At 39.8% G+C, this 27,373-nt stretch overlaps 1 protein-coding gene across 3 annotated transcripts in view; it reads left to right on the top strand.

Moving 5' to 3' along the window:
• The window catches only part of LOC137300625 (transforming growth factor beta receptor type 3-like), a 109,023-nt gene that overhangs the window by 65,496 nt on the left and 16,154 nt on the right, over window positions 1-27,373 (top strand). For all 3 annotated transcript variants that reach the window (XM_067969812.1, XM_067969814.1, XM_067969813.1), the window contains exons 7-12: window positions 1,400-1,518; window positions 2,708-2,845; window positions 3,886-3,927; window positions 8,317-8,460; window positions 18,420-18,689; window positions 22,396-22,462. In XM_067969812.1, coding sequence (XP_067825913.1) covers window positions 1,400-1,518; window positions 2,708-2,845; window positions 3,886-3,927; window positions 8,317-8,460; window positions 18,420-18,689; window positions 22,396-22,462 — 780 coding nt within the window. The remainder of the gene's footprint in view (window positions 1-1,399; window positions 1,519-2,707; window positions 2,846-3,885; window positions 3,928-8,316; window positions 8,461-18,419; window positions 18,690-22,395; window positions 22,463-27,373) is intronic.

Genomic DNA, 27,373 nt, shown 5'->3' on the forward strand with positions numbered 1-27,373 from the left:
AAAAAGAATGAGAAAATAAATCTGGTCATCTAAAAATGTAGGCACAGGAATTTTCTTTTGATTTATAAAAGAGAAATTTCTCTGTGAGCTGAATATTTATTCATAGTGTATCTTATATATAAGAAAAAATATTAAATTTTTTGTTGAAAATTTTCTGCTATAAAGTGTTTTGGGATGTCCTGAGGTTGTGAAAGGCACTATAGAAAAGAGAAGACTGAGGGGTCACCTAATAGAGGTCTTCAAAATTATGAAGGGGCTTGATAGGGTAGACGTGGAGAAGATGTTTCCACTTGTGGGGGAGTCCAAAACTATGGGTCATAAAATATAAGATAGTCACTAATAAATCCAATAAAGAATTCAGGAGAAACTTCTTTGGTTGGAATGTGGAACTTGCTAACACATGGAGTATTGAGGCGAATAGCATAGATGTATTTAAGGGGAAGTACATGAGGGAGGAAGAAATAGAAGGCTATGCTGATAGGGCTAGATGAAGTAGGGTGGGAGGAGGATCGTGTGGAGCATAAACACCGGCGTAGACCAGTTGAGCCGAATGGCCTGTTTCAGTGCTGTAAATTCTATGTATTGAGCAAATAGAATTTTGCAATTATAATATGGTGACATATGATTTTGCCATATGTTAACTTAAAAAAATTCACTCAAAATTTGTGGCACAGGTAGTAAGCTTATGGTGGATAGAAATGCATGCCATATGCAAAAGATTTACTATAGATATGTATGTATGTAATTACATATTTCTGAAAAAATCAAGAAAAACTTTCAATGATCTATATAAAAAAATCTTATTTACAAAAATAGTTTATTTCACCTTCAAATCTTGGGTGAGGGCCTCCACAAATATGCATTTAGTTTAATGTATCATTTAACACCTCTGCACAGTAGGAATTGCCCATTTGTTGGTCTTTACCTTCCAACTTGTTGGTTTTGTTTTACTTGAAAAATAGAAATTAATTTTACATTTAACATAAATCCAAAATTTGTTGTTGAAACGCAACATTTTTTAAAAAATCAGTGCAGGGGAAAGAAATACAATATTGGGTATAGCATGGGTCAGATGCAAAGTAATACTCCTAATTTGTACCAACAATGAAGGACAGTTTTGTGCTGTGAAACCATAGTCTGGAACTGGGTTAAGATTGTTTCACATTAATTTGCCTTGGCACCCTTCCAGTTATATAAAGAGAGAATACTGTCAATCCATAAGAATACATTTTACCTCATTATGTGTTATTTTCTCCACTCTTATCTGGAAATGAAGTGGTTAGATAATAAGTGGATGGCATGAAGTTCAGCAGTTGTGGCGGGGGGGGAAAGGTGAATGTGGACATTTTTTAGAAACAATATGGTTGATTATGAACTATTTATCTGTGTTTCACAACAGATGATGCCCACACTTCCACAGTTGCTGCCACATCGCAATCAGGGTCTCCAGTCAAATATGTTAAGTCTGTTCACTGTGGAGAATCAGAGATGGAAATCACTGTTAGTAAATTTGGGAAGGTAACTATCAATTATACTGCTCTTGAAACAAGGAGGGGAATTTGAATTCCGCCCAAGACAGACGCAAAGTCATTGGAACCTTGGTTTCAGGCCTCATTTGAATGCTGCTGGTGAGCTGCAGGCACCAAACGGGTGCTCCACTGCAGCTCGCTAATAATTGGCCGGCTCCCACACTGAGCAGGGGCCGGCAGCAGGCCATGGTAATTCTGCTCCTCCTGGCCCCTCAAAAATTCTTCCAAAAAAAAATTATGGGCCTTTCCTTCAGTGACCACCTGCAGTCCCTTTAAGGGCCACTGGTGCGGCCGCTCACCGCCTGGTATAAATGGGCAGAGCGTGCACAGCACACACACTGCCAATTTGTACCTGAATATTGCAAATGAAGTCTTACAACTGGCGTAGGACCCTAAATTGCATATTTAAGCAGCCTTCTATCTGATGCGGGCGGGCGGGCTGCTCAGCCATTTACAGACCTGCCTGGAAATTGCATCAGTTGTTTTTTGTATCAGGTATTGATCATATCCCATCTGGAAAATGTTTGCAGTTCTGTTCACCTAATCATGAGAAGATACTGCTCTTGAGAAAGTAAAGAGATGAGCAGTGAGATGATACTGGATATCATGAGGAAAGATTAAAGTGTAGATTAGCTTGTTTTCTTTAAAAAAGTGAACTACTCCAAGATTTCAATATTGTGGCTAGTTAACATTAAAGTCAAAACTGGAATATGTTTAGATACAGCCATTGTTACCTTTTCACACCAAAGGCTGGAAGGTACAGTCAGTAGCTCTTGCTTCCCTAAAGTAGGGTATTCCACTCATTGGGTGTGGGTTGCAAAGCACAGATACCACACAGTGAGGTTTGAAGGCTTAGTACAATGTGATCTGAACCAACTCATGATCAAATTAGAAATCTTGAGCTACTAAAATTATAATCAAACTCAAGAGTAAAGTGCAAATTTAACTGCAACCAAGTTGTTTTTGTTAGCTTGCGTTCAGCTTTTTTTTTTGATTACACAAATGTGATATTTTCAAAAAAAAACTGAACTAAGTTTGTCTAGTTTCAGCCCAATACAGTGTTTCTTACTCCTACCACACAGTTTCTGTTCATTAAGTTCACTCATCCTAGGCTTATGTATTAATGTTTGAGTTAAGTTTATCTTTTCACTTTTTTTCTGCTCTTTTTCTTTTCACAGAGCTCAATTCAGCAAATCACATTACTGGATGACAACTGCAAAGGAAGCAGTAATGAAACTCACTTCTACCTAAAATACTTGCCTTACACAGAATGTAAAACTACAGAAAGCAAAGATGGTCAGAGCTACGAGAACAAAGTATGAGTAGTCCCTCTTAAACATTTTTCCCAAGAAAAGTTAATATTACTAGCATAATTTTATCAGAATATAACTACAATAAAACTAATTGAATGAGTTATCAGCATAAATCAGTGTATTAAAGGAAAATTGTGTTCATTTGATTCAAATAATGTTAAATGTTACAAAGTGAAATAATTTGTACACTTTATAGTGATTCTTATACCATATTTTATGCTTTAAAAGTACGTACAGGGACACCTGGAAAAAAAATCTATGTAGAGCAGCTGGGGTAATGTGAAAATCTCAAGTGAATCAGGAGGGCAGTTTCGAAACAGTACTGAAGCATGACCCAGCATCTTCACAAGAGGACAAAGAAAACAGAAAATTGGGGAGAAAAAACTGTAAAATAAATGAATTAGGGCATAATTTAAGCACATTCCTAGAAGCTAATGATGGTCACTTAGTTAATGTGTTTGGAATCTGGCTGGATGCCATTTGTTTCCTTTTTAAAAGTGTGCTTCTTGGCCAGATAGAAAATATGCAACAATTAATGTTGGCTAGTGCAGTTTGTGAGGGTCTTGCATCTAGTACCAATGGATCACATCCCTTTCCAAGGAGAACTGTTCTGTCACATTCTGTGCTGGGAAGAGTGGAAAATCAGCCGGGAATCTCACTCCTTATCACGATTCAGCAACCCCTGCTGCAAAATTTGCATGAAGCAACATTGGTTGAGGACAGAAACCGGCTTGGTTTTGATCCCCTTTTCCCCACTCCCATGATCAAATGGTTTGCTGACAATCTGTCTATACCCATGAATAAATAATAATCACATGGGCAAGGTAATAGAGGGTTGTTGATGACTTTTGAACAGTACTACAGCATGTTGGTGTCTTCAGAAGAGGGTGAAAGATTAGGGGGTGGGAAAGGAACTGTTGTTAAAGTAAAATACATAAGCAGAATATATGTCAAATTCCACCAGACTTAATACTTGTTTTTACTTAAAACTATCAGTGTACACTTAAAAAATCAACTCTAACAAAATATCCCTTCCTATACAGCTAAAGGTGAAGTTGTACAATGGAACTGAAATAATTCATGATGTAAGTAATCTTCTTTTCAGTGCACATTACTGATGCAAACAGGTTTTGTTTGCACACAGAGCAAGTTTATAAATTTGAAAAGTGTAGAGAATGGAACTAGGGAAGGTACACTGGAAAAAAAATTGTCAGACAAGACAGCAGTGGAAAATATTTAAAATGGTGATCAAAAGAGTTCAGGAGAAATATATTCCTGTTTAATAAAAAAAAGAACTAGCAAATAATGAAACACCATGGATGAATAAAGAGATAAGGGTAAAATTGAAACTAAAGAAAAAGGCATACTCTAAGTACATAGACCGTAAAGGAGAGGATGACAAAAGGGAATACAAATAGGTTAGAAAAGAAGTCAAAAGAACAATTAGGAAGGCAAAGAGAAACTACGAAATTAAATCACCAAGGAATATAAAAAGAAATAGTAATATATTCTACAGACACATAAATAACAAAAGAAAAATCAGGATAGGGATAGGGCCACTAAGGGATGCATAAGATAAACTCACAGGTAATGACAGCATAATGGCAGAAATATTGAACTTTGCCTCAGTATTTACCAGGGAGACTAACAAGGTGGGCTTGACATTAGAAGAAGAGATCAAAAAAGATTTAAAGACATTTAAGATAGAAAGGAGGAAGATAATAAACTAATCAAACTTAGGGAGACTAAAACCCCTGGGTCCGGATAGATTGCATCCGAGCATGTCAAAATAAGTTAGAGAAGAGATAGCGGAGGCACTATTACATATATATAAAAAATCATTAGAGAAGGGAATAGTGCCACTGGACTGGCGAACAGCTATGTTATTCCTATATTTAAAAAGGGAGCTAGAACAAGTCCAGGGAACTATAGATCAGTTAGCTTAATGTTGGTGATAGGAAAGATAAGGGAATCTTTACTCAAAGATGAAAAGAAAAACATCTAGAAAATGAAAATATAATAAAAAATAGTCAGCACGGATTTCAGAAGGGAAAGTCATGCTTGACCAACTTTATTGAATTCTTTGAAGGAATAACAAAGAGGAGACGAGGGTAATGCAGTAGGTGTAATATATCTGGATTTTTAAAAGTTCCCTGATAAGTTATCGCATTGTAGACTCATGACAAAGGTCAGAGCATGTGGCGTCGGGACAGGTAGCAGAATGGATAGCAAGCTGGCCAGAAAACAGAGAGTAGGGGCTAAGGGTAGCTACTTAGACTGGCAAAAGGTGAGAAGTGGTGTTCCACAGGGTTCGGTGCAGGGACCACTGTTGTTCACCATTTACATAAACGATTTGGACTCAGGAATCTGAAGTAGAATTTCAATATTTGCAGATGACACCAAATTGGAGGGTGTAGCTATTACAAAGAAAGAATGCGTCAAAATGCAAGAAGACATTAATAAACTTGCAGAATGGGTGTGTAATTGGCAAATGAATTTCAATATAGATAAGTGTGAGGTGGTGCATTTTGGTAGGAAGAAAATGAAGGCCACATACTGCTTGGAAATTTAAGAATCTAAATGGGGTAGAGCAGCAAAAGGATCTCTGGGAACAGATACACAAAAGTGTGATGCAGGTTAATAAGGCTATAAAAAAGGCAAACCAAGCACTGGGATTCATTTCTAGAGGAATAGAATCAAAAAGCAGGGAAGTTATGCTAAATTTGTATAGAACCTTGGTAAGACCACACTTGGAGTACTGTGCACAGTTCTAATCTCCATATTATAAAAGGGATAAAGAGACATTGGAGAAGGTGCAAAAAGGATTCAGAAGGATGATACCAGAATGGAGAGGATATACTTATAAGGAAAGGTTAAACATGCTGGGGCTCTTTTTTTCTAGAAAAGAGAAGGCTGAGGGGCGACCTGAAAGAGGTATTTAAGATAATGACAGAGTTTGGTAGGGTAGACGTAGAGAAAATGTTTCCAAAACTAGAGGTCATAAATATGAGATAGTCACTGATAAATCCAGTAAGGAATTCAGGTGAAACCTTTTTACCCAAAGAGTGGTAAGAATGTGGAACGCGCTACCACGAGGAGTGGTTGAGGCAAATAGCATAGCTGCATTTAAAGGAAAGCTAGATAAGCACACCAGGGAGAAAGGAACAGAAGGGTATGCTGATAGGGTTAGATGAAGTAGGAAGGGAGAAGGCTCGGGTGGAACATAAACACCAGCTTGGACCAGTTGGGCTGAATGGTCTGTTTCTGTGCTGTAGACTTTATGTAGCATTGGAGGAGCATAAGCCCAGTGGTCGGCGAGCCAACTCAAGTGCTCGTTCAGATGCTAAGGCCTAGAGCTTGAGATATTTAAGCATCAATATTTTATCTGAACATCTAAAAAGGCTAAGCAGCCTGAAAAGTTTGTTGGTGACTATGGAGAAGTCAAATATCTGCATCTGTGCAGTGCTGCATGACTGCCTAAGTGAGCTGCAGGTCACCATGTGTACAAGATGACCACTCCAAGAAGCAGTGGAGTGGGTCCCCCCCATTGACCAAGGTCCAAAGTACAGGCATAGTTTCACTAACACATGGTCTGGCTGGGGCTACAAAGACCTTGGGCACTAATATATAGCAATCTGTCTTGCTGGGGAACTGATTAACACAGCCAAAATGCAGGGCTTCAATGATTTCATAGCTGCCCACTAGTCTGTTCCCACACAGATTGCTAGACATACAGAAAAAGTGCCAAGTTGCCGGGGAATGGCGGGAGTTTGAATGGATTATGGAATTGTCTTTCAACTCAATGCCACATTGGTACACTCAGCTGCCCTATTCAAATGACTGTAATATGCCAGATAGTGTTGAGGACCAGGATGCCACTTCACCACACATTTGATGCTAGCAGTTGCACTGACTACTGATATTGGACCACATGCATCCCAAGAGGTGCACATTGACAGCCAACAGGCAGCACTCTATTTCCTCCTCCTCCTCACACAGTTAGGAAGTAGGAGATACACATCATACACTTTTAATAAGGGAAGTACCAGGGTAAGAAATAAGTAGGAGAAATTGGGTTAATTGCGATTCAAGTGGAGCTAAACTTCACCCCCTCCCTATTATTGCTAAATACCATATATCTACATTTTTTTATTTGTTCTCTAGTTGTGGGTGACATTTATAGAGATTGTTTTTACTACCGAGTGGTTTGCTCGGCCACATCAGAGGAGCATTGAGTCAGCCATGTAGCGTGGGACTGGAGTCATGTGTAGGACATTAGTGAACTAGTGGGTTTTTGCAACTTTTGTGGTAATTTTTCTGGTGCCAGCTCACAAATTACCAGATTTATGAAATTCAGTTAAACAACTTACCATAATGGGATTTGAATACACAACTTCTGGGGTGCTGGTTCCATATTTCCATTAAACTACCATACCCATAGTAACTCCAACAAGTACAATCTTGCTCTATATCCTCAGCTTTAAAAATGGTAAGGGATAAATATTGACTGCAAAGGGAAAGGAAAATAAATATATAATAAATGCTGCTACTTTACAGTTTTCATACAATAATGGACAGAGTCATGCAAATTGCTTCTCAAAGCACTGATAGAAATTCCAGAATACAATGAAATAAAACAGAATTTTACTTAGCAGTCTTCATTAATGGCCGTGATGTTATGCCCTACATGGCATAAATGCCCCTATTCTAAAACATTTTATCATCCAACTCGCTGTGAACAACACCATGGGAGATCTGCTAAATAAGGAACTATCACCTGCCAGGTCTTTATGTAAAGTGACTTTGTGGTTTTTGAACTCCTTGACTTTTTGGCACTCTGAATATCACAATACTACCTAAGATGTCAGCCTTGGCTCAGTAGTGGCACTCTTTCCTCTGAGTCAGAAGGTCATGGGTTCAAGCCCCACTTCAGAGACTTGACTGCATAATCTAGAATGACACTTCAGTGCAGTACGCCCTTAGTGCTGCATTATCAGAGGTGCCATCTTTTGGATGATTTGTTAAACTGAGGTCCTGTCTGCTCAGAGGTGGACATGAAAGATCTCATGGCATATTTGAAGAAGAAAAGGGGAGTTCTCCTGGTGTCCTGGCCAATATTTATCCGTCAACCAACATCCCTAAAATATATTGTCTGGTCATTTATCTCATTGCTGTATGTGGGATCTTGCTGTGTTCAAATTGGCTGCAGCATTTCCCTACATTACAACAATGACTACACTTGAGGAAAAAAGTTTTTAATTCACTGCAGAGCACTTTGGGATGTCCTAAGGTCATGAAAAGGGCAAGTGTTTTCTTCTTTTCAATGAATTTATCTCTTTGCTCATCTGTTTTTAAAATGCCTGGCACAATGTTTTATTCATAATTTTAATTGGAATGAAGCTTCCCTTTAGCAATGAGATTCTATTCATTGTGATTTATGATTTTATTTTCTCCTGTTTTTCTTTCTCAATCAGGTGCTTTGTCCACGTGTGCGAACACTTTGTGATATCTTTAAGCTAAACATTGCTGGAGAGAAAGGTTATATTAGAATCCTTGAGCTTCCTGACTTTAAAAAGCCATCCTCAAAGGTTTACAACAACACAGCTGTCTATGGAGAGGTACAACAGTATTTTACTTCAGTTTTTAACCAGCTTTGTCTAACTTTTATGTGTTTGAACTCTTGCTATTATGCTTATCTTTCTTTTACTCCCTCACCTACAGAAATCTTCATAAAATATGTGCAGTTGACTCCTGTTAAATGATTTGCTATATTTTATTCATCTATCTGAAATTCAGAATCTGTGTAACACTTACCTATTATAAAATTACTTTAACTATAGTGAAATAGTTTTGACTAGACTGTTCAATTTTTTTAGCGTGTACGTTTAGGTAGATTGTGGAGGTAATGGGACTATTCAAAGAAGAGTAGGGGAGTTTTCCCAGTCTCCTGGCCAACATTTATCCCTAGACCAACACCAGTAAAAAAAAATATTACCTGGGTCATTAATTTCATTGCTGTTTGTGGGACCTTGCTGTATGCATATTAGCTGCTGCATTTGCCTACATTACAACAGTGACTACTTTTCAAAGTACTTAATTGGCTCTGAAGCACTTTAGGACATCCTGAGGACAATAAAAACGTGGTATGAAAATGCAAGTTCTTTCTTCCTTTTCTTTAATAGAAGTTGTATGGTTTAAACAATTTGAACTACAAATCTTGCAAATGTGTAATCTGATTTAAAAAGTTTCACTTAAAGGGGCATCCACCTAGGGCTGTTGGTAAACACATAATAGTCTTGTTATCCATGCAAAATGTAATTGTGTTGTTACTCTTCACACTACTGCTTGCTGCCTTATGCTGATATATTAATGCATATGACACCATAACAATGCTACAATACCGTAACTGTAGGCTTTTGAGGTAAAGTCTTAATAGCAGAGCATTATAGCTTACTTCCTGCATGAAATGTTATGCTGCCCCCACTAACCTCAATCTCCAATGCCTGGTACAATTTCCTCATGCAGAGGACAAACCTGTGGCAAATCCTACCCAGGTACACAGTAAAAGGGGAGACTGTTTAAGATAAATAAGTCATTAATCATGACCTTTGTGTGACGAAAGCAGGGTGGAAAAGCTTTTATCTTTGGATATTATTCACATCCAAATTTTGGATATAGAATAAAATGTCAAAACACCTTCTCAGCTGAAGTTTGAAAATCAGAGTGAGTATTTTAAAGCAGTTTTATCTGTGCATTACAGCAGTCATAAATGACTTTTTGTCTCCCTTTTCCAGACTGTTGGAATATTTTCTAAGTATTATCTCTCTTTTGTGCTCCAGTTCCAGCATGTTGCTGGATAAGTTCAGATTAACAATACTGTTTAGTGAATGCATTGAGAGAAACATGTTTGACACCTGATATCTCCTTGATCACAAGATAGCTATGAATGAGAAAAACCATTCGGCCCACATTAGTTCATCCATGCAAAAGCACCCGACAGTCCCCCCATTACTGCATCTGGTTGTTTCTGAAATGGATCCAGGGTTTTCATTTCCATCACTCTGTCCAGAAGTTCATTCAAAGTGTTGATCACTCTCTGCGTGACATCAGTACAAAAGTTACCTTTTACTGGTTTGAACTTATGACCCCATGTCTTGTTTCTAAAATGTAATTTAAGGTAATATTTCAGATTTATCTTTTCTGTACCATTTACTATCTTGTATACCTCTATAAGGTCACCTCTCAGATGTCTCCTTTCCAGGCTGAAAAGCCTGAGTGTCTCCAGTCTTTCCTCAAATATTAGACCCCTGACACCAGGGATTGTGGCTCTTCTCTATCTCCATTGTGTCTTGGTAGCCAAAACTGGATGCAGCACTAAACTTGCGGTCTGATCAGAACACTCTACAGTTTGATTATGACTTCCTCTGACTTGTATTCAACTGTTCATAGAATCATAGAAAATTTACAGCACAGAAGGAGGCCATTGAGCCCATCTTGTCCGCGCCGGCCGAAAATGAACTATCCAGCCTAATTCCACTTTCCAGCACTTGGTCCGTAGCCTTTTAGGTTGTGGCACTTCGTGTATTTCCAAGTACTTTTTAAATGTGAGGAGAGTTTCTGCCTCTACCACCCTTTCAGGCAGTGAGTTCCAGACCCCCACCACCCTCTGGGTGAAAAGATTTTTCCTCAGCTCCCCTCTAATCCTTCTACCAATCACTAAATCTATGCCCCCTGGTTATTGCCCTCTTTGCTAAGGGAAATAGGTCCTTCCTATCCACTCTGTCTAGGCCCTTCATAATTTTGTACACCTCAATTAAATCACCTCTCAGCCTCCTCTGTTCCAAAGAAAACAATCTTTCCTCATGGCTAAAATTCTCCAGTCATGGCAACATCCTCATAAATCTCCTCTGTACCCACTCTAGTGCAATCACATTGTTCCTGTAATGTGGTGACCAGAACTGTACGCAGTACTCTAGCTATGGCCTAACTAGTGTTTTATACAGTTCAAGTATAACCTACCTGCTCTTATATTCTGTGCTTCGGCTAATAAAAGAAAGTATCCCGTATGCCATCTTAATCACCTTATCTACCTGTCCTGCTACCTTCAGAGATCTGTGGACATACACTCCAAGTTCCCTCACTTCCTCCACACCTCTCAGTATCCTCCCATTTATTGTGTATTCCCTTGCCTTGTTTGCCCTCCCCAAATGCATTACCTCACACTTCTCCGGATTGAATTCCATTTGCCACTTTTCTGTCCACCTGACTGGTCCATTGATATCTTCCTACAGTCTACAGCTTTCCTCCTCACTATCAACCACACGGCCAATTTTTGTATCATCTGCAAACTTCTTAATCATGCCCCCTACATTTAAGTCCAAATCATTAATATATACCACAAAACGCAAGGGACCTTGTACTGAGCCCTGTGGAACGCCACTGGAAACAGCCTTCCAATCACAAAAACACCCATCGACCATTCCCTTTGCTTCCTGCTACTGAGCCAATTTTGGATCCAACTTGCCATTTTCCCTTGGATCCCATGGGCTTGTACTTTTTTGACCAGTCTGCCATGTGGGACCTTGTCAAAAACCTTGCCAAAATCCATGTAGACTACATTAAACGCACTACCCACATCGACCCTTGTTACCTCCTCAAAAATTAATTAAGTTAGTCAGACACAACCTTCCCTTGACAAACCCATGTTGACTGTCCTTGATTAATCCGTGCCTTTCTAAATGACGGTTTATCCTGTCCCTCAGAATTGATTCCAATAATTTGCCCACCACCGAGGTTAGACTGACTGACCTGTAATTACTCGGTCTATATCTCTCTCCCTTTTGAAACAATGGTACAACGTTAGCAGTCCTCCAATCCTCCGGCACCACGTCTCTGCTATTTTCTCCCTTGCTTCTTTTAACAGCCTGGGATACATTTCATCCAGGCCTGGGTGATTAATCTACTTTCAAAGATGCTAATCCCCTTAATACTTCCTCTCTCACTATGTTTATCCCATCCAATATTTTACACTCCTCCTCCTTAACTACAATGTCTGCATCGTCCTTCTCTTTTGTGAAGACAGATGCAAAGTATTCGTTAAGAACCATATAGACATCTTCCGCCTCCACACATAAGTTACCTTTTTGATCTCTAATAGGCCGTACTCTTCCCTTAGTTATCCTCTTGCTCTTAATGTATTTATAAAACAACTTTGGGTTTTCCTTGATTTTACTTGCCAATATTTTTTCATGCCATCTCTTTGCTTTCCTAAATTCCTTTTTAATTTCACCCCGCACTTTCTATACTCCTCTAGGTTTTCTGTAGTATTGAGCTCTCGGTGTCTGACATAAGTTTTCCTTTTTTACCTTATCTTACCCTGTATGCTTCTTTACATCCAGGGGGCTCTAGATTTGGCAGTCCCACCCTTTTTCTTTGTGGGAACATGTTTACTCTGAACCCCTTGAATCTCCCCCTTGAATGCCTCCCACTGGTCTGACATTGATTTACCTTCAAGTAGCTGTTTCCAGTCCATTTTTGCTAAATCACTTCTCAGCTTAGTAAAATTGGCCTTTCCCCAATTTAGAACTTTTACTCCTGTTCTATCTTTGTCCTTTTCCATAACTATGCTAAATCTAAGGAGTCGCACAACACCAGGTTATAGTCCAACAGCTTTATTTGAAATCACAAGCTTTCGAAGCTTTGCTCCTTCATCAGTTGTGAAAGCTTGTGATTTCAAATAAAGCTGTTGGACTATAACCTGGTGTTGTGCGACTCCTTACATTTGTCCACCCCAGCCCATCACCGGCATCTCCACATTATGCTAAATCTAACTGAGTTATGATCACTACCACCAAAATGCTCTCTCACTGATACTCCTTCCACCTGCCCAGCTTTATTTCCTAAAACTAAATCCAGAACTGCCCCCCTCTCGTTGGGCTTGCCACGTACTGGCTAAAAAAAGTTCTCCTGAATGCAATTTAAGAATTTTGTGCCCTCTATACCCTTCACACTGTTTGTATCCCAGTTAATATTAGGGTAGTTGAACATTCTGTAGTTCAACATTCTATTGGCTTTGTTGATTGCTGTATTGCATTGGTTGGACATGTTTAGCGTAGAGTCTACAAAGACTCCGAGGTCTTCTTCCACTACATTCATAGATATTTCATACCATTCATGCAGTACGTAAATTGCTTATTTTTCCATCCTATGTGCAGCACATTGCACTTGTCTGCATTAAATTTCATTTGCCATTTATCTGCTCTCATATTTATTTTGTCCAACTCACTGTAATTTTTAAGCTGCTTCCTCTGATTCTACTGCCCCTTCCAGTTTGGTATCATCAGCAAATTTGACCAGTTTGATTTGAGTTTGAATCTAGTCATTTATATAAACGAAAAGCAGAAGTGGCTCCAACACCAAGCCGCTGGTGCATCAGACTCAGTACTTCCCCCACCCAACCTAACTCCATGAACAAGTACTCATTGCTTTCTACCTTTCCACCAGCTTCTTATCCATTCCTAAGGTTTACCCTGAATATCTAATATTTTAAGTTTGTCCAATAGTCTTTAATGAGGAACTTTGCCAAATGCCTTTTGGAAGTCTAGATGCCCTAAATGGTATTACTTTCCATAGTCCACTTGCAATATCCCTTCCTTAAAGAAATCAAGGTTAGTTAGGCATGATATTCCCCTAATGAATCCATTTTGGCGACTATTTACAAGGTTATTATTACGCATATACTTCTCAATTTCACTCCTGATCATCGATTCCTTACTTCAAACAGAATGGAGGTAAGACTGATGGGCCTGTAATTGTAAAGGGCAGTTTTATCCTCTTGAATATGGGCACTACTTTGACCTGATTCCAATGTATTGGTACCCCCTCCAATGTCCACTGATTCTCTCTTAATGGTTGTCAGTGGTTTACAAATCTTCTCCCTAGTCATGTTCAGCATTATGGAATAAATACCATCTATCCCCAGTGACTCAATTATTTTCAGCCATATTAGCCTGTTCAGGACTTCCATGTTATTTATATAGAAGTCATTAATTTTACTTTGATTAACTGTATTTTGGGGGGGATTATTGTTCATATCATCCCCTGTAAATACTTGGAGGAAATAAGCATTCATAATATTAACTATCCTGTACTCATCCTCGGTTTTGGTTCCGTTTGCATCTTTTATGGCTTTCACCTCTTCTCTGACTGCCCTATTACTGTTGTAGTATGGAAAGAATTTTTTTAAATTACGTTTAGCCTCTGCTTCTATGCTTATTCCTAGATTCCTCTTTGCCCCTCTGACGACCCTTTTAACTTGTTGCTGCATTTTCTTATATTCCTCCCAGTGACCCCCTTCCCCTTTCTTTATGTAGGATTTGTAAATCCTGGTTTGCCTTGTTCCCTTAAATTTATCTACTTCGTAGCTGAACTGACTAACTTTACACCAGTTAAGTGCCTATTTAGATGATGACTGGGTCATTCAGCAGCATTATCAAAGGTGCTTTTTGATTGGCGTCTCAGTTGTGCATTTGTATTTTTACTCTTTATATCAATTTTGTTTGTTAGTCTATTTTGAGGCGTGTTTGTTTGGTCTGAGCTCATTTATTTTTGTTATGTTTTTATCCTTCACTTTCAGTATACCTTTAAAGATATTCCACTTGTCTACTTGTGTACCCATTCACAGCAAGAATGAAAAAACTTGTATTTATATAGCACCTTTCACATCCTCAGGACACTCCAAAGTACTTCACAGCTAACAGCTTACTTTGAAGTTTAGTCATTGGTTATGTAACCAGCAGCCAATTTGTGCGTAGCAAAGTCCCACAATCAGCAATGAGATAAATGACCACTTGATCGGTTTTGATAGTGTTGGTTGAGAGATAAATGATGGCTAGGGTACCAGAAGAACACCCCTGCTCTTTTTGATTTTTTTTTAATATTCATTCGTGGGATGTGGGTGTCGCTGGCAAGGCCAGCATTTATTGCCCATCCCTAATTGCCCTTGAGCAGGTGGTGGTGAGCCGCCACCTTGAATTTCTGCAGTCCGTGTGGTGAAGGTACTCCCACAATGCTGTTAGGTAGGGAGTTCCAGGATTTTGACCCAGCGATGATAAAGGAACGGCGATATATTTCCAAGTCAGGATGGTGTGTGACTTGGAGGGTAACATGCAGGTGGTGGTGTTCCCATGCGTCTGCTGCCTGTGTCCTTCTGGGTGGTAGAGGTCGCGAGTTTGGGAGATGCTGTCGAAGAAGCCTTGGCGAGTTGCTGCAGTGCTTCTTGTAGATGGCACACACTACAAGATTCGGCGATGGTAATGCCGTTGAATGTCAAAGGGAGGTGGATAGACTCTCTCTGGTTGGAGATGGTCATTGCCTGGCACTTGTCTGGCACGAACGTTACTTGCCACTTATCAGCCCAAGCCTGGATGTTGTCCAGGTCTTGCTGCATGCGGGCATGGACTGCTTCATTACCTGAGGACTTGCGAATACAACTGAACACTGTGCAATCATCAGCGAACGTCCCCACTCCTGACCTTATGATGGAGGGAAGGTCGGTGATGAAGCAGTTGAAGATGGTTGGACCTAGGACATTGCCCTGAGGAACTCCTGCAGCAATGCCCTGGGGCTGAGATGATTGGCCTCCAACAACCACTACCATCTTCCTTTATGCTAGGTATGACTTCAGCCACTGGAGAGTTTCCCCCCCTGTTTCCCAGTGACTTCAATTTTACTGGGGCTTCTTGATGCCACACTCAGTCAAATGCTGCGTTGATGTCAAGGGCAGTCACTCTCACCTCACCTCTGGAATTCAGCTGTTTTGTCCATGTTTGGACCAAGGCTGTAATGAGTTCTGGAGTCGAGGGTGCTGGCAGAACCCAAACTGAGCATCAGTGAGTAAGTGCCGCTTGATAGCACTGTCGACGACACCTTCCATCACTTTGCTGATGATTGAGAGTAGACTAATGGGGCGGTAATTGGCCAGGTTGGATTTGTCCTGCTAGGACATACCTGGGCAATTTTCCACTTTGTCGAGTAGATGCCAATGTTGTAGCTATACTGGAACAGCTTGGCTAGAGGCGCGGCTAGTTCTGGAGCACAAATCTTCAGCACTACAGCTGGGATGTTGTCGGGGCCCATAGCCTTTGCTGTATCCAGTGCATTCAGTCATTTCTTGATACCATGTGGAGTGAATCGAATTGGCTGAAGACTGACTTCTGTGATGGTGGGGATCTCGGGAGGAGGCCAAGATGGATGATCCACTCTGCACTTCTTTGCTGAAGACAGTTGCAAATGCTTTAGCCTTGTCTTTTGCACTCACGTGCTGGGCTTTGCTATCATTGAGGATGGGGATGTTCATTGTTTAACTGTCCACCACCATTCATGACTGGATGTGGCAGAATTGCAGAGCTTTGATCTGATCCATTGGTTGTGGGATCGCTTAGCTCTGTGTATAGTATGCTGCTTCCGCTGTTTAGCATGCATGTAGTCCTGAGTTGTAGCTTCACCAGGTTGGCACCTCATTTTTAGGTACGCCTGGTGCTGCTCCTGGCATGTTTTTCTACGCTGCTCATTGAACCAGGGTTGATCCCCTGGCCTGTTGGTAGAGTGAGGGATATGCCAGGCCATGAGGTTACAGATTGTGGTGGAATATAATTCTGCTGCTGATGGCCCACAGCGCCTCATGGATGCCCAGTTTTGAGCTGCTAGATCTGTTAGCATTTAGCATGGTGTCCTCAGTGTGAATACGGGACTTCATCTTCACGAGGACTGTGCGGTGGTCACTCCTACCAATGCTGTCATGGACAGATGCATCTACAACAGGTAGATTGTTGAGGACGAGGTCATGTAGGTTTTTCCCTTGTGTTGGTTCTCTCATCACCTGCCACAGGCCCAGTCTGGCAGCTATGTCCTTCAGGACTCAGCCAGCTCAGTCAGTAATGGTGCTACCAAGGTGATGGACATTGAAGTCCCCCACCCAGAGTACATTCTGTGCCCTTGCTACCCTCAGTGCTTCCTCCAAATGGTGCTCAACATGGAGGAGTACTGATTCATCAGCTGAGGGAGTGCGACTAGGAGATTTCCTTGCCCGTGTTTGACCTGATGCCATGAGACTTCATGGGGTCCGGAGTCAATATTGAGGATTCCCTGGGCCACTCCTTCCTGACTGTATACCACTGTGCCGCCACCTCTTGATGTCTGGGATGTTGGCTGATAGATATGATTCTTACTGATACTAGCTTTTTATTCCAGATTTTTATTTAATTAACTGAATTTAAATTCCCCAGCTGCCATGGTAGGTTTTGAACTCCTGTCTCTGGATTATTAATCCAGGCCTCTGAATTACTAGTCCAGTAACATAACCACTATGCTACCGCAGCCGTCTCAATTGGCTTCTCAGTTGTGCATTAGTTGTAATATATGTAATCGCCAAGAAAACATAGTGAGTAAACATGTGTATTCCCATATGTGCACTCAAAGAGAAGGAAAAAATAACCTGATTTAATGCATGCTCAGTGAAATAAGAGTAAGTTAACCCTTTGAAGTACATTATAGCCTTATTACTTGCTCTCAACCATCCATAATTTTATGTATGTATAACCAGAGTTTTATAATATTTAAGATTTGTTCTGGAATTTAACTGTGTGGCAATATGTGAATGAAGAATATATTAAGGAAATACAGTTCAATAAATAATCAGATTTTTTTTATAGTTATTTGATTAGGTTAGTCATAAGCAAAGTTCAAATCTGAAGTTCAAACACAACCTTTTTGGAAAACAATTATATAGTGTTGAACTGATTAATTTAAATTATTCATTTTTTTATGGCTCCATCCTTTTTTTTGGATCCTCGCCTCCATTCTTTCCTAGATATTTAACTCTATCCCATTCTCCTCCAACCAAAGGACCCCTTACAGCTTCCAATACCACAGCTGCTTGTGACTCGTCTGGCTGAAGATGAGATTTGTGTGGCATTTCTTTGGAAAGATGGTTGTGGGATGATTCACAATGAATCAACTGAGAACTGATGAAATTGGTTGCTCATATTTGCAGTGCCTCAGAACATCAGTCTTCATTTGTATTCTATCACAATTCCCTTCCTGTGTATCCTCTTTTTACTCTTGTGTTTGCAGAGAATTAAATGGCCAACTTTATTGATATGTTTTCCAAAATACTAATACAAACTGTTAACTGATTTTTAGTGATGATGTGGAGATGCCGGTGATGGACTGGGGTTGACAATTGTAAACAATTTTACAACACCAAGTTATAGTCCAACGAATTTATTTTAAATTCCACAAGCTTTCGGAGGCTTCCTCCTTCCTCAGGTGAACGGTGTGCCCATTCACCTGAGGAAGGAGGAAGCCTCCGAAAGCTTGTGGAATTTAAAATAAATTCGTTGGACTATAACTTGGTGTTGTAAAATTGTTTACAACTGATTTTTAGTGAAATTGAACTTTGCCTAAACCTAGAAAAGGAAATATTACAACATGATGCCCTATTTTGTTTAACAATGAAGACATGCTATTTCTTAATGTTATGCTGCACAGCTTTGATTGATATTTCATATTTTTACAGATTTTATTTAGTTGGATAGGAACAATGATGTTTTCAAAAATGAAACTTCAAGACTGCTCTCTCACCCCAAGGTTTACAGTCAATACAAGAAATAAAGGTGTCATCCTTCCTAACATCTCAGTGACCCTTACTGATCCAGCGCCACATAAAACTAAGTGTGGTCAAATAGAAATATTTCACAACCGTTTCCAGTTTATGTTCCGTAACTTATGGAGCCCAGTTGTTGAGGATGTAGACATGGCATGCAGTTTAGAAGGATGCATTAATTTGGTAAGTTACTGTTCCACAATGTAACAATATTAATGGTTTACATAAATATTTTAATGATCAACACTTTGCCAGTATTTAAATATTTAAGATGAAGGTTCCCCACCAAAGCTGTGACATTTCTTTTCTCTTTATAGATACAGACTGCTGTGTATTTCCAACATTTCTCATTTAATTTCATAATTCCAACATTTGCAGAATTTTCTCTTTATTTTTAAATATTTACTTGATCTTCCATGGCATTGTTCGTGGAAAAAGGAAAAAAGAAAACTCTGTGTAATTAGTAAATGTATTAGGCGTGGAATTGGCAAATGCACTTCAATATAAAGTGTGAGGTGGTGCATTTTGGTAGGAAGAATAAGGAGGCCACATACAGCTTGGATAATAAGAGTCTAAATGGGGTAGAGGAGCAAAGGATCTAGGGGTACGGATACACAAATCACTAAAAGTAGCGATGCAGGTTAATAAGGCCATAAAAAAGGCAAACCAAGCACTGGGGTTCATTTCTAGAGGGATATAATTGAAAAGCAGAGAAGTTATGTTAAACTTGTATAGAACCTGTGGTTAGACCACATTTGGTGTACTGTGCACAGTTATCGTCTCCATATTATAAAAAGAATATAGTGGCACCGGAAAAGATGCAAAAAAGATTCACAAAGATGATACCAGTACTGAGAGGATATACGTATCAGGAAAGGCCGAACAGGTTGGAGCTCTTTTCTCCAGAAAAGAGAAGGCTGAGGGTTGACCTGATAGAGGTCTTTATGATTATGAAAGTGTTTGATAAGGTAGACATAGAGAAAATGTTTCTATTTATAGGGGTAGTCCAAAACTAGAGGTCATAAATATAAGTTAGTCACTAATAAATCCAATAGGGAATTCAGGAGAAACTTCTTTATCCAAAGAGTGATAAGAATGTGGAACGCACTATCACAAGGAGCAGTTGAGGCAAATAGCATAGATGCATTTAAGGGGAAGCTAGATAAGCATACGAGGGAGAAAGGAATAGAAGGATATGCTGGTAGGGTTAGATGAAGAGGGGTGGGAGGAGATTCTTGTGAACCATAAACACTGGCATAAACCAGTTGGGCCGAATGGCCAGTTTCTGTGCTGTAGATTCTATGTAACTCTGCCTGTCTCTTAACTGCATCATGACTTACCTCCCATTCTACTTTCTGTCTTTCTTCCATTCTTTCTGTCTCCGATGTATTGTGTGGCTCTCAAAGGATTTCTCTCTGTTCTATATCTTCGACTCTTTCTCACTCCCTTTCTGTAAGTTGGTTGTTCCCTGTCTCTTTACCTGTCTTTATGTCCTCCAGTCTCTCTATGGCCTTGTACAGATTATCTCCTTTTCTCTGTATGTATGCTACTCTATGTAACACTTCATTTAAGTCAAATTCTAAATCTAATCTTTGTCCTGATGTCTCCTTTGCTGAATCACTTCAAGGAAGTTTTTAACACCAAACAGTTTAAAAGCAAGTCATCATCTCTTACCAGTTGCAACAAGAGAGAAATTCTGGGCCTGGACCTGTGTCTGGGGTCAGAAATCTCAGGCCAGAAAGGAGGGAGTATGGGGCTCAGGAGAGAATGGGAAGGCTAGACCTAGGGTTGTAAATGGAGCTACTGGATGGGTAATTAGAGTCTGAAAGTACTTGGTGGGAGTGCCTAGGATTACTTGATAATGAGAAAGGGTGCCTGGGAGTACTGGGTAGAGGTGGGAAGTGTCTTAGCTTAATCAGGGGGAGGGATTGGGATCTGGAAACATTTAGAGCCTGTGAGCACTCAGTGGTTGTGGGGCCTGAGAGCAATTGGGCCCTGTGTCTGGGAATGCAGGCTGACTAGGGAGTGAAAGGAAAGCAAAGGGGGTCAGGGAGAGATAGAGCAGGTGGCCTGAATTTGAGAGCATATTGTGGATCAAGCAAAGAGCACAGGGTGGCCAACTGGTTAGCAGAGAGGAGATGAAGGTAGGGGAGGAGAGACCACAGACAGGAATAACTGAATACATTAAATGACTGACCCCAGTCCATTCAAATATAGATTTTGCAATGTTGTAATCCCTTAATTAAACAATCAATGGAGAGAATAAAACAGATAAATATCAATGACAGAGGGTTGGGAAATTTAAGTAAATAAAAATTCAACTGAGCCTCTAGGAACATAATTAAATAAATATCAACAGTAGGACTGGAAAGGCTCTGTGGAGCAGAGACACCTCTAGTACGGCGGAGTCAGCAGTTTTAAAATGGAGAAATCGTGTATGGTCACAGGACTGATGAGGTGTAAAATTGTGTAGACAGGACAAAGTAGACATTATTTATGATTCTGAACATGATAATGTTAAACAAATGCAAAATATATTTTGTGATCAAACTCTACAAGTTAACAATTTATTTATCCATATAAACCATTAAATCATTATAAACAAATAGATACAGTCAGTGTAGAAACATGTCCACTCTGGGAAAAAATTCAATGTGAATTGGCACATATGAAAGAATATACACTCTAGTATATTGCCGTTTAAAATTTCATAATTTTTAAATTTATCAGAGAAAGGAAATTTAAGCTGGAGTATTAGCTACAATGCTCCCAACTAGGATAAACATGTTCAAATCACAGTTTTGATTGATATTTCTACATGAGCTCCCATACCCCCCGGGGGTAAATTTGGGATCTGATTTGGCCCATCTGGGGGAAAGAGGCAATCTGAATGGGGGAGGTACTGATCAACAGACATGTTTATGGGCTGGTGCATCTTACCTCTTTCAACTGAGTAGGATAGTTTTTATACAGCAGGATAACTTGTAGGGAAGCAAATAGCGGAAAGAAGCAGGGCCAAGGAATCAGTTCCTGTGAGGTTTATCAGAAAGAACCATTCACAGCAACACTGGAGGCATCTATAACCTTAGACTGTGGTAGTGTTGCACTGCAATTCTACCCTCCCCACCAGTTTTGCAAAATCAACTTGGGTGCCTTGAAGGGAGTGCATCCAAATATTGGTGCAACTCAGAAATTATAGGTGATACTGTTTGGTCCAAATTTTGCTAATATCTTTCCATTTTTGCTAGTGGTGTCACAGCATTATGCCACCAATTTATTTTACTTAAGTAAAGTAATATATGACATTTCTTGAAAGAAACCTTGAGATGAGTGTTCTGAAAAGAACATAAGAAATAGGAGCAGGAGTAGGCCATACAACCCCTCGAGCCTGCTTCGCCATTCAATAAGATCATGGCTGATCTTTGGTCTCAACTCTACTTTCCTGCCCGATCTCCATATCCCTTGAGTCCAAAAATCTATCTATCTCAGTCCTGAACATATTCAACGACTCAGCATCCACAAGAAAAATAACTGGAATGTTTGGAAAAACAAAATAAAAACACCAGGTGTAATGGTGGCAAAGTTTCTGTGCTTTGTGAATCTATTCTTCCAGCTACTGTAGAAAATGAGAACTTCTGTGGAGCAGAACACATATAATATCAAATGTTGTTTCTTGAATGTTGCTTGTCAATATTATGCAAAAGACAATAACATTGTAAATTTGCAGTCTAGTACACTGAGAGGATTTTAGTGCAGAACCAGAATTACTAGTGCATGTAAGGTAAACCCCAGGATCTCCTGTCTTCTTGGGGCTATAAACTTGGATTGCATCACTATCACTATATGAGTTACATCAAAATAATATAGTTTGATCTGTTGTTATTCCTAGACTTGCTTTCATGTGGGAAGGGTAACTAAAGCATTGAAAATCGACAACAGTAGTCCTCAACAACCTGGTAAGTTCAGCTTTCCGATGAAGCACATTAACCACTTGGTTATGAAAGTTTTTAAGTGTTTATTATTGAACTGTTAATTTTATAATGTATTTTTTATTATTGTGGTTTTCAGAATTTTTACTTTGAATAATATCATTACTTGTTTTAATTTATGTAAAGAAAGATAAAGAAGTGAAGACAAAACATGAAACACAAAAAGTCATCATACAGGTGCAGCAGGTAATCCGGAAGGCAAACGGAATATTGGTCTTTATTTCTAGGGGGATGGAGTATAAAAGCATGGACGTCATGCTACAACCGTACAGGGTGCTGGTGAGACCACACCTGGAATACTGCGTACAGTTTTGGTTATTTAAGGAAGGATATACTTGCATTAGAGGCAGTTCAGAGAAGGTTCACTAGGTTGATTCCGGGTATGTCTGGATTGTCTTATGAGGAAAGATTGAACAGGTTGGGTCTATACTCATTGGAGTTTAGGAGAATGAGAGGAGATCTTATTGAAACATATAAGATTCTGAGGGGACTCGATAGGTTAGATGCTGAGAGGATGTTACCCCTCATGGGGGAATTCTAAAACTAGTGGGCATACTCTCAGAATAAGGGGTCGCCTGTTTAAGACGGAAATGAGGAGGAATTTCTTCTCCCAGATGGTCGTGAATCTTTGGAATTCTTTACCCCAAAAAGCTGTTGAGGCTGAGTCATTGAATACATTCAAGGCTGAGTTAGACAAATTTTTGATCAGCAAGGGAGTCGAAGGATATGGGGAAAGGGCGGAAAAGTGGAGTTGAGGTAAAAATCAGATCAGCCATGATCTCGTTAAATGGCGGAACAGGCTCGAAGGGCCAAATGGCCTACTCCTGCTCCTATCTCTTATGGTCTAAATAGAAAGGAGAGGATGAAGGCACTAAAGGACAGAGAGTGGCACAATGGGTTAAACTGTTATTCTTTCACTTCTTTGATTTGGCCAGTCTGATCTGATGGGGAAAATCTCTTCTCTCTTTAGACTTACAGGATCTAAATGAAATAAGTTTAGAACAGTTTTGGCCTAGTTCTTATTGGGCACAACTCCACAAAACAAAACCGGACAGAATCTGGGACTCAAAAAGGGAATTTAGAAATGCCACACGCGCAGTGGGGGTCCTCTTCTAAAACGACATTAAGGTACACTGGGGGGAGATTTATTTTATTTGCTATGTGTAACAAACCCATTTATAAAAAATGGATTTATGATTTTTGTTACACTTAGCGCTTAGGGGAAACTTACCCCATAGTTGGAGTGGTATAGAGAGCTTTACTTTGGATGTAGTCATGGTAGGATTGACCTACTGTCAAAGGTAAAGCAGCCTTCAAGTTTCTTCTTCAGGTCACACTTGTTGTGTTTTAAAGAAAAATACATAGTACAATGCTGACTCCAGCCGCACTTTGATGAGCACAAAGTTCATATCCCCTTTTTCGATGTAAATTTATCAAAAGTAGAGAACTGTGCTGAGTGGTTTTAATATAGTGGTGATAGCAACATACTCTTTTTCTACTAAATTGGGTTTCTGCCTGTCTTTTCTTTCATTCTGTTCTTCCTTCATATCAATTATCTTCTCTGCTCATCTTCCAACCCAATACATTATTTTACTGATTATTCTAAAAGCTATTCAGATCCTTTCAGATTGCTTGTTTTCAATGCTCACAACAACTGCTGATTGGTTTCCTAGAATATATAAATTTGCAATTAGTAAACACAGTTTTTTAAAGACTTTTTTCAATTCTATCAATCACAGTAGGAGGTAGCACTAGAAGGTGCCAGAGTGATATCTGATTAGAACATAAGAATTTTCAGGAATGGAAAAAAACAATGAGACCAAATAAATCCATTCTCTGCTGATAGATCAAACCCCATTACCCATCTTCTCTGCGTTTCCCTCAATCTATTTGCCCCTTGAAATGTATCTAATTGTCTCTTGAACTCATTTATATTGTCCACTTAACAGGCTTTCTCTGGTAACTTATTCCTCAGGTAACTTATTCCTCAAGCTTATTACCCTTCCACCTTCACAAGTGCCATCTGACCTCTTACTCCAGACATTCTAATTTTTAACTGGTGTCCCCTGCTTTTTGAATCCTTCACCATTATGAAAAATTTGCTTGGACCAGTGTTATCAATTCCCTTCATAACCTTGAAAACGTCTATTACTTTACCTCCAAGTCTTCTCTTTTCCAAAGAAAACAAACTAAACTTCCTTAACCTTTAATTTAATTTAATTCTTGATGCCTGGAATCATTTTCAATGTTCATTGCTCTACTTTCCCAAGGGCAAAAATATCCTTCCTGTGATTAGGTGACCAGATCTGCATGCAGTAACTGAAACCTTAAAATTTTGCTACTTTAAATGGAAAATTACACAGGGCTTCGCCTATGTAGGTAAAAGATACTGCCCAGTGTAGCACTAAGCCTGGATACCAAAAGGCGCCGGATTCAAATCTTGGTCTTTGTTGAATTAGCCTATCTCAGCCACGACAGTAGATGGGGCATAGTACAATTAGCCTCAGCACTCCTGAGCTAAGGAGGGGAAAAACCAATCAGTGTTCTTCCTCTTAATCACTATCCAGAAACTTCTGTCAGATAGTGCATAACTGTGGATGCTGGGTGGACAAATTGGACTCATGTGGTCTCCAAGTGAATAGTCTGCTGACACACTATATAGGTTCATACATCAAGAATAATACCTTTGGTCAGGAATCAATAAGAGTCAGGGGAGGCTAAATTCCCTCACCAGCAGCAGCCCTCAGGTAAGTCCTGGGAGTGTGGGTAGGAGAAAGGGAGGGGGTCTGAGCTGAGCCAGCAACGGCCCAAATTGTGCTGTGGATCCGGGAGAAGCACTCCTGTTCCTAGTGGCTGAACATCAAGGTAAGCGTAAAAAAAAAACTTGCATCTTTGGTGGCAGCAAGGACCGCTGGCTATAGACCAGGTAATGCTGAGCGGAACTCCGGGCAGATGAATTTCATGGATGGGTCCTGTAACCCACGCAGGTCCCTCATTTCCATTTTGAAGTGAAACCTGTGCTTGTTTCAGGTGGTCGCCAGAATGGCCTAAAAAAGGCCTTGACGAATTTAGCAGTGGTCTGGGCAAATCGGGCCTGGGCCTTCACAATGCTAAATTTGTCATCATTTTGTCCATTTTATACCTGTAAAACAGGCACAGCTATGTTGAATTAAGACCCCAGTGTCCTCAGGAGAGATGGGGAGAAAAATAGGATGGGGAAGGGTAAATAAAACAAGAGGCTTTCACAATTTTGTCATGAAGTAGATAGAACCACACAGGTAAAAGCAAAGCTTAGTCTGGTCTTGTCTGTTCAAGCTAAGCAATTTTGCATTTGCTGATTTATTTGGTTCAGATCACACCAGTGTTGTTGTTATTACGCAATGATTTGTTTTGGTGTTGATCTTTAAGATGGTTCTGGAGCTGCTGGATTAGAAAGAGTTAAATCTGTTGCAATGTTTGGAATGGCCTGTCCTGGTTTTTGTCCCTGTAAAGCTGTAAACGAGCGGTCTGAAATTTGGCAGCCGACTTCATATTCTCTGACAACTTGCACCTCTGAGGTCCTTCCGTTCCAGTTCTTTTCCTGGTAATTACAGTTACCATGGTGAAGAACTTGAAGGTCACATCTGGTCAGGGTGGGATTGCCCTTAGGAAGGAGTGGAAAGTGACCTTGTCGGCAAGATACCAAACATTTGGAATATATGATGAAGGGGATTTGTTTGTATCTTGCATGTGGACAGAAGCCTATAAAAACAAAGACATTAACCCTAATATGACAAGAGCAAGAAGAACTAAGATTAGTGCTTTCATAATATATATGACTTTTAGAGCATAAATGTTCTGTTGTTTTGGTTCTGAATGAAAAATGTACACAGGCCTTTCCAGTTTGGCATTTCTTAAGCCTCCCTTCCAGCAGCTCTCTGATACCTCACCAACAAGCTATCCTTCTTTGGTGTAATATTTCAACTTTGTCCTCTGTTGGGGAGCCTTGACTAGCAGTAGTGTATGTCGGAAATTCAACTGGTCAGATTGCAAAGTCAAAAAAATTATCCCTCGTGTGTACCTAGACAGTGAATGTTGGCAGGTTATTCAACTGTGTAGGGTATCACAGTTGCCTTGATCCTGTCCTCATCCGAGGCTTACATAAGTGCACTCTAAAGCATTGGATAGTAATCGGAAGCCGGAATTCCGCCCCCCCCCCCATCCCTTGCTGAGATTAGCCAATTTAGCAGTCCAGTAATCTTCGTGGTCTAATTGACACAATACCACATTAGATGGTACAATTGTTTACTAACCCAATGGGTAGCTTCTCAGTGCTGCATATTCTGTTTTACAGAATTTTCTGAAATAGTTGCCTGCTTTTTCTACAATGAGTGAAAATTTCATATTTACTACCATTTAAGAATTCAATAAAAAGCAGCATTAACACAAAGCAAAATCCTCTTCTAAGAACATAAGAACATAAGAAATAGGAGCAGGAGTAGGCCAATCGGCCCTTCGAGCCTGCTCCGCCATTTAATAAGATCATGGCTGATCTGATCCTAACCTCAAATCTAAATTCATGTCCAATTTTCATTCTCTTGTTGAATGAAAACACAAAGATCCTTATCTATGTATCTACATATCAATATGTAAAGCTCCAATTTGATTAATTCTCCTTCCATTAAGAGTTATTTTTCAAATTTCTTCTGAATATTTGTCTGAAAATTTGAAGACATCACAAGATGGGTTCAGCCCACTTGATCTTATTCTAACAGTACCTAGCTGTTTCTTAAGAGTCCAATGTCCTCGCCTCAACCATTATTCTTGGTGACTGCTACAAGCTATTGAGCACCTTCTGTGTAAATAAATACTACCTGATCTTCATTCTAAATTTGCTGT

Source organism: Heptranchias perlo, chromosome 31 (assembly GCF_035084215.1).
Source record: "Heptranchias perlo isolate sHepPer1 chromosome 31, sHepPer1.hap1, whole genome shotgun sequence".
NCBI classification, from domain to species: domain Eukaryota; kingdom Metazoa; phylum Chordata; class Chondrichthyes; order Hexanchiformes; family Hexanchidae; genus Heptranchias; species Heptranchias perlo.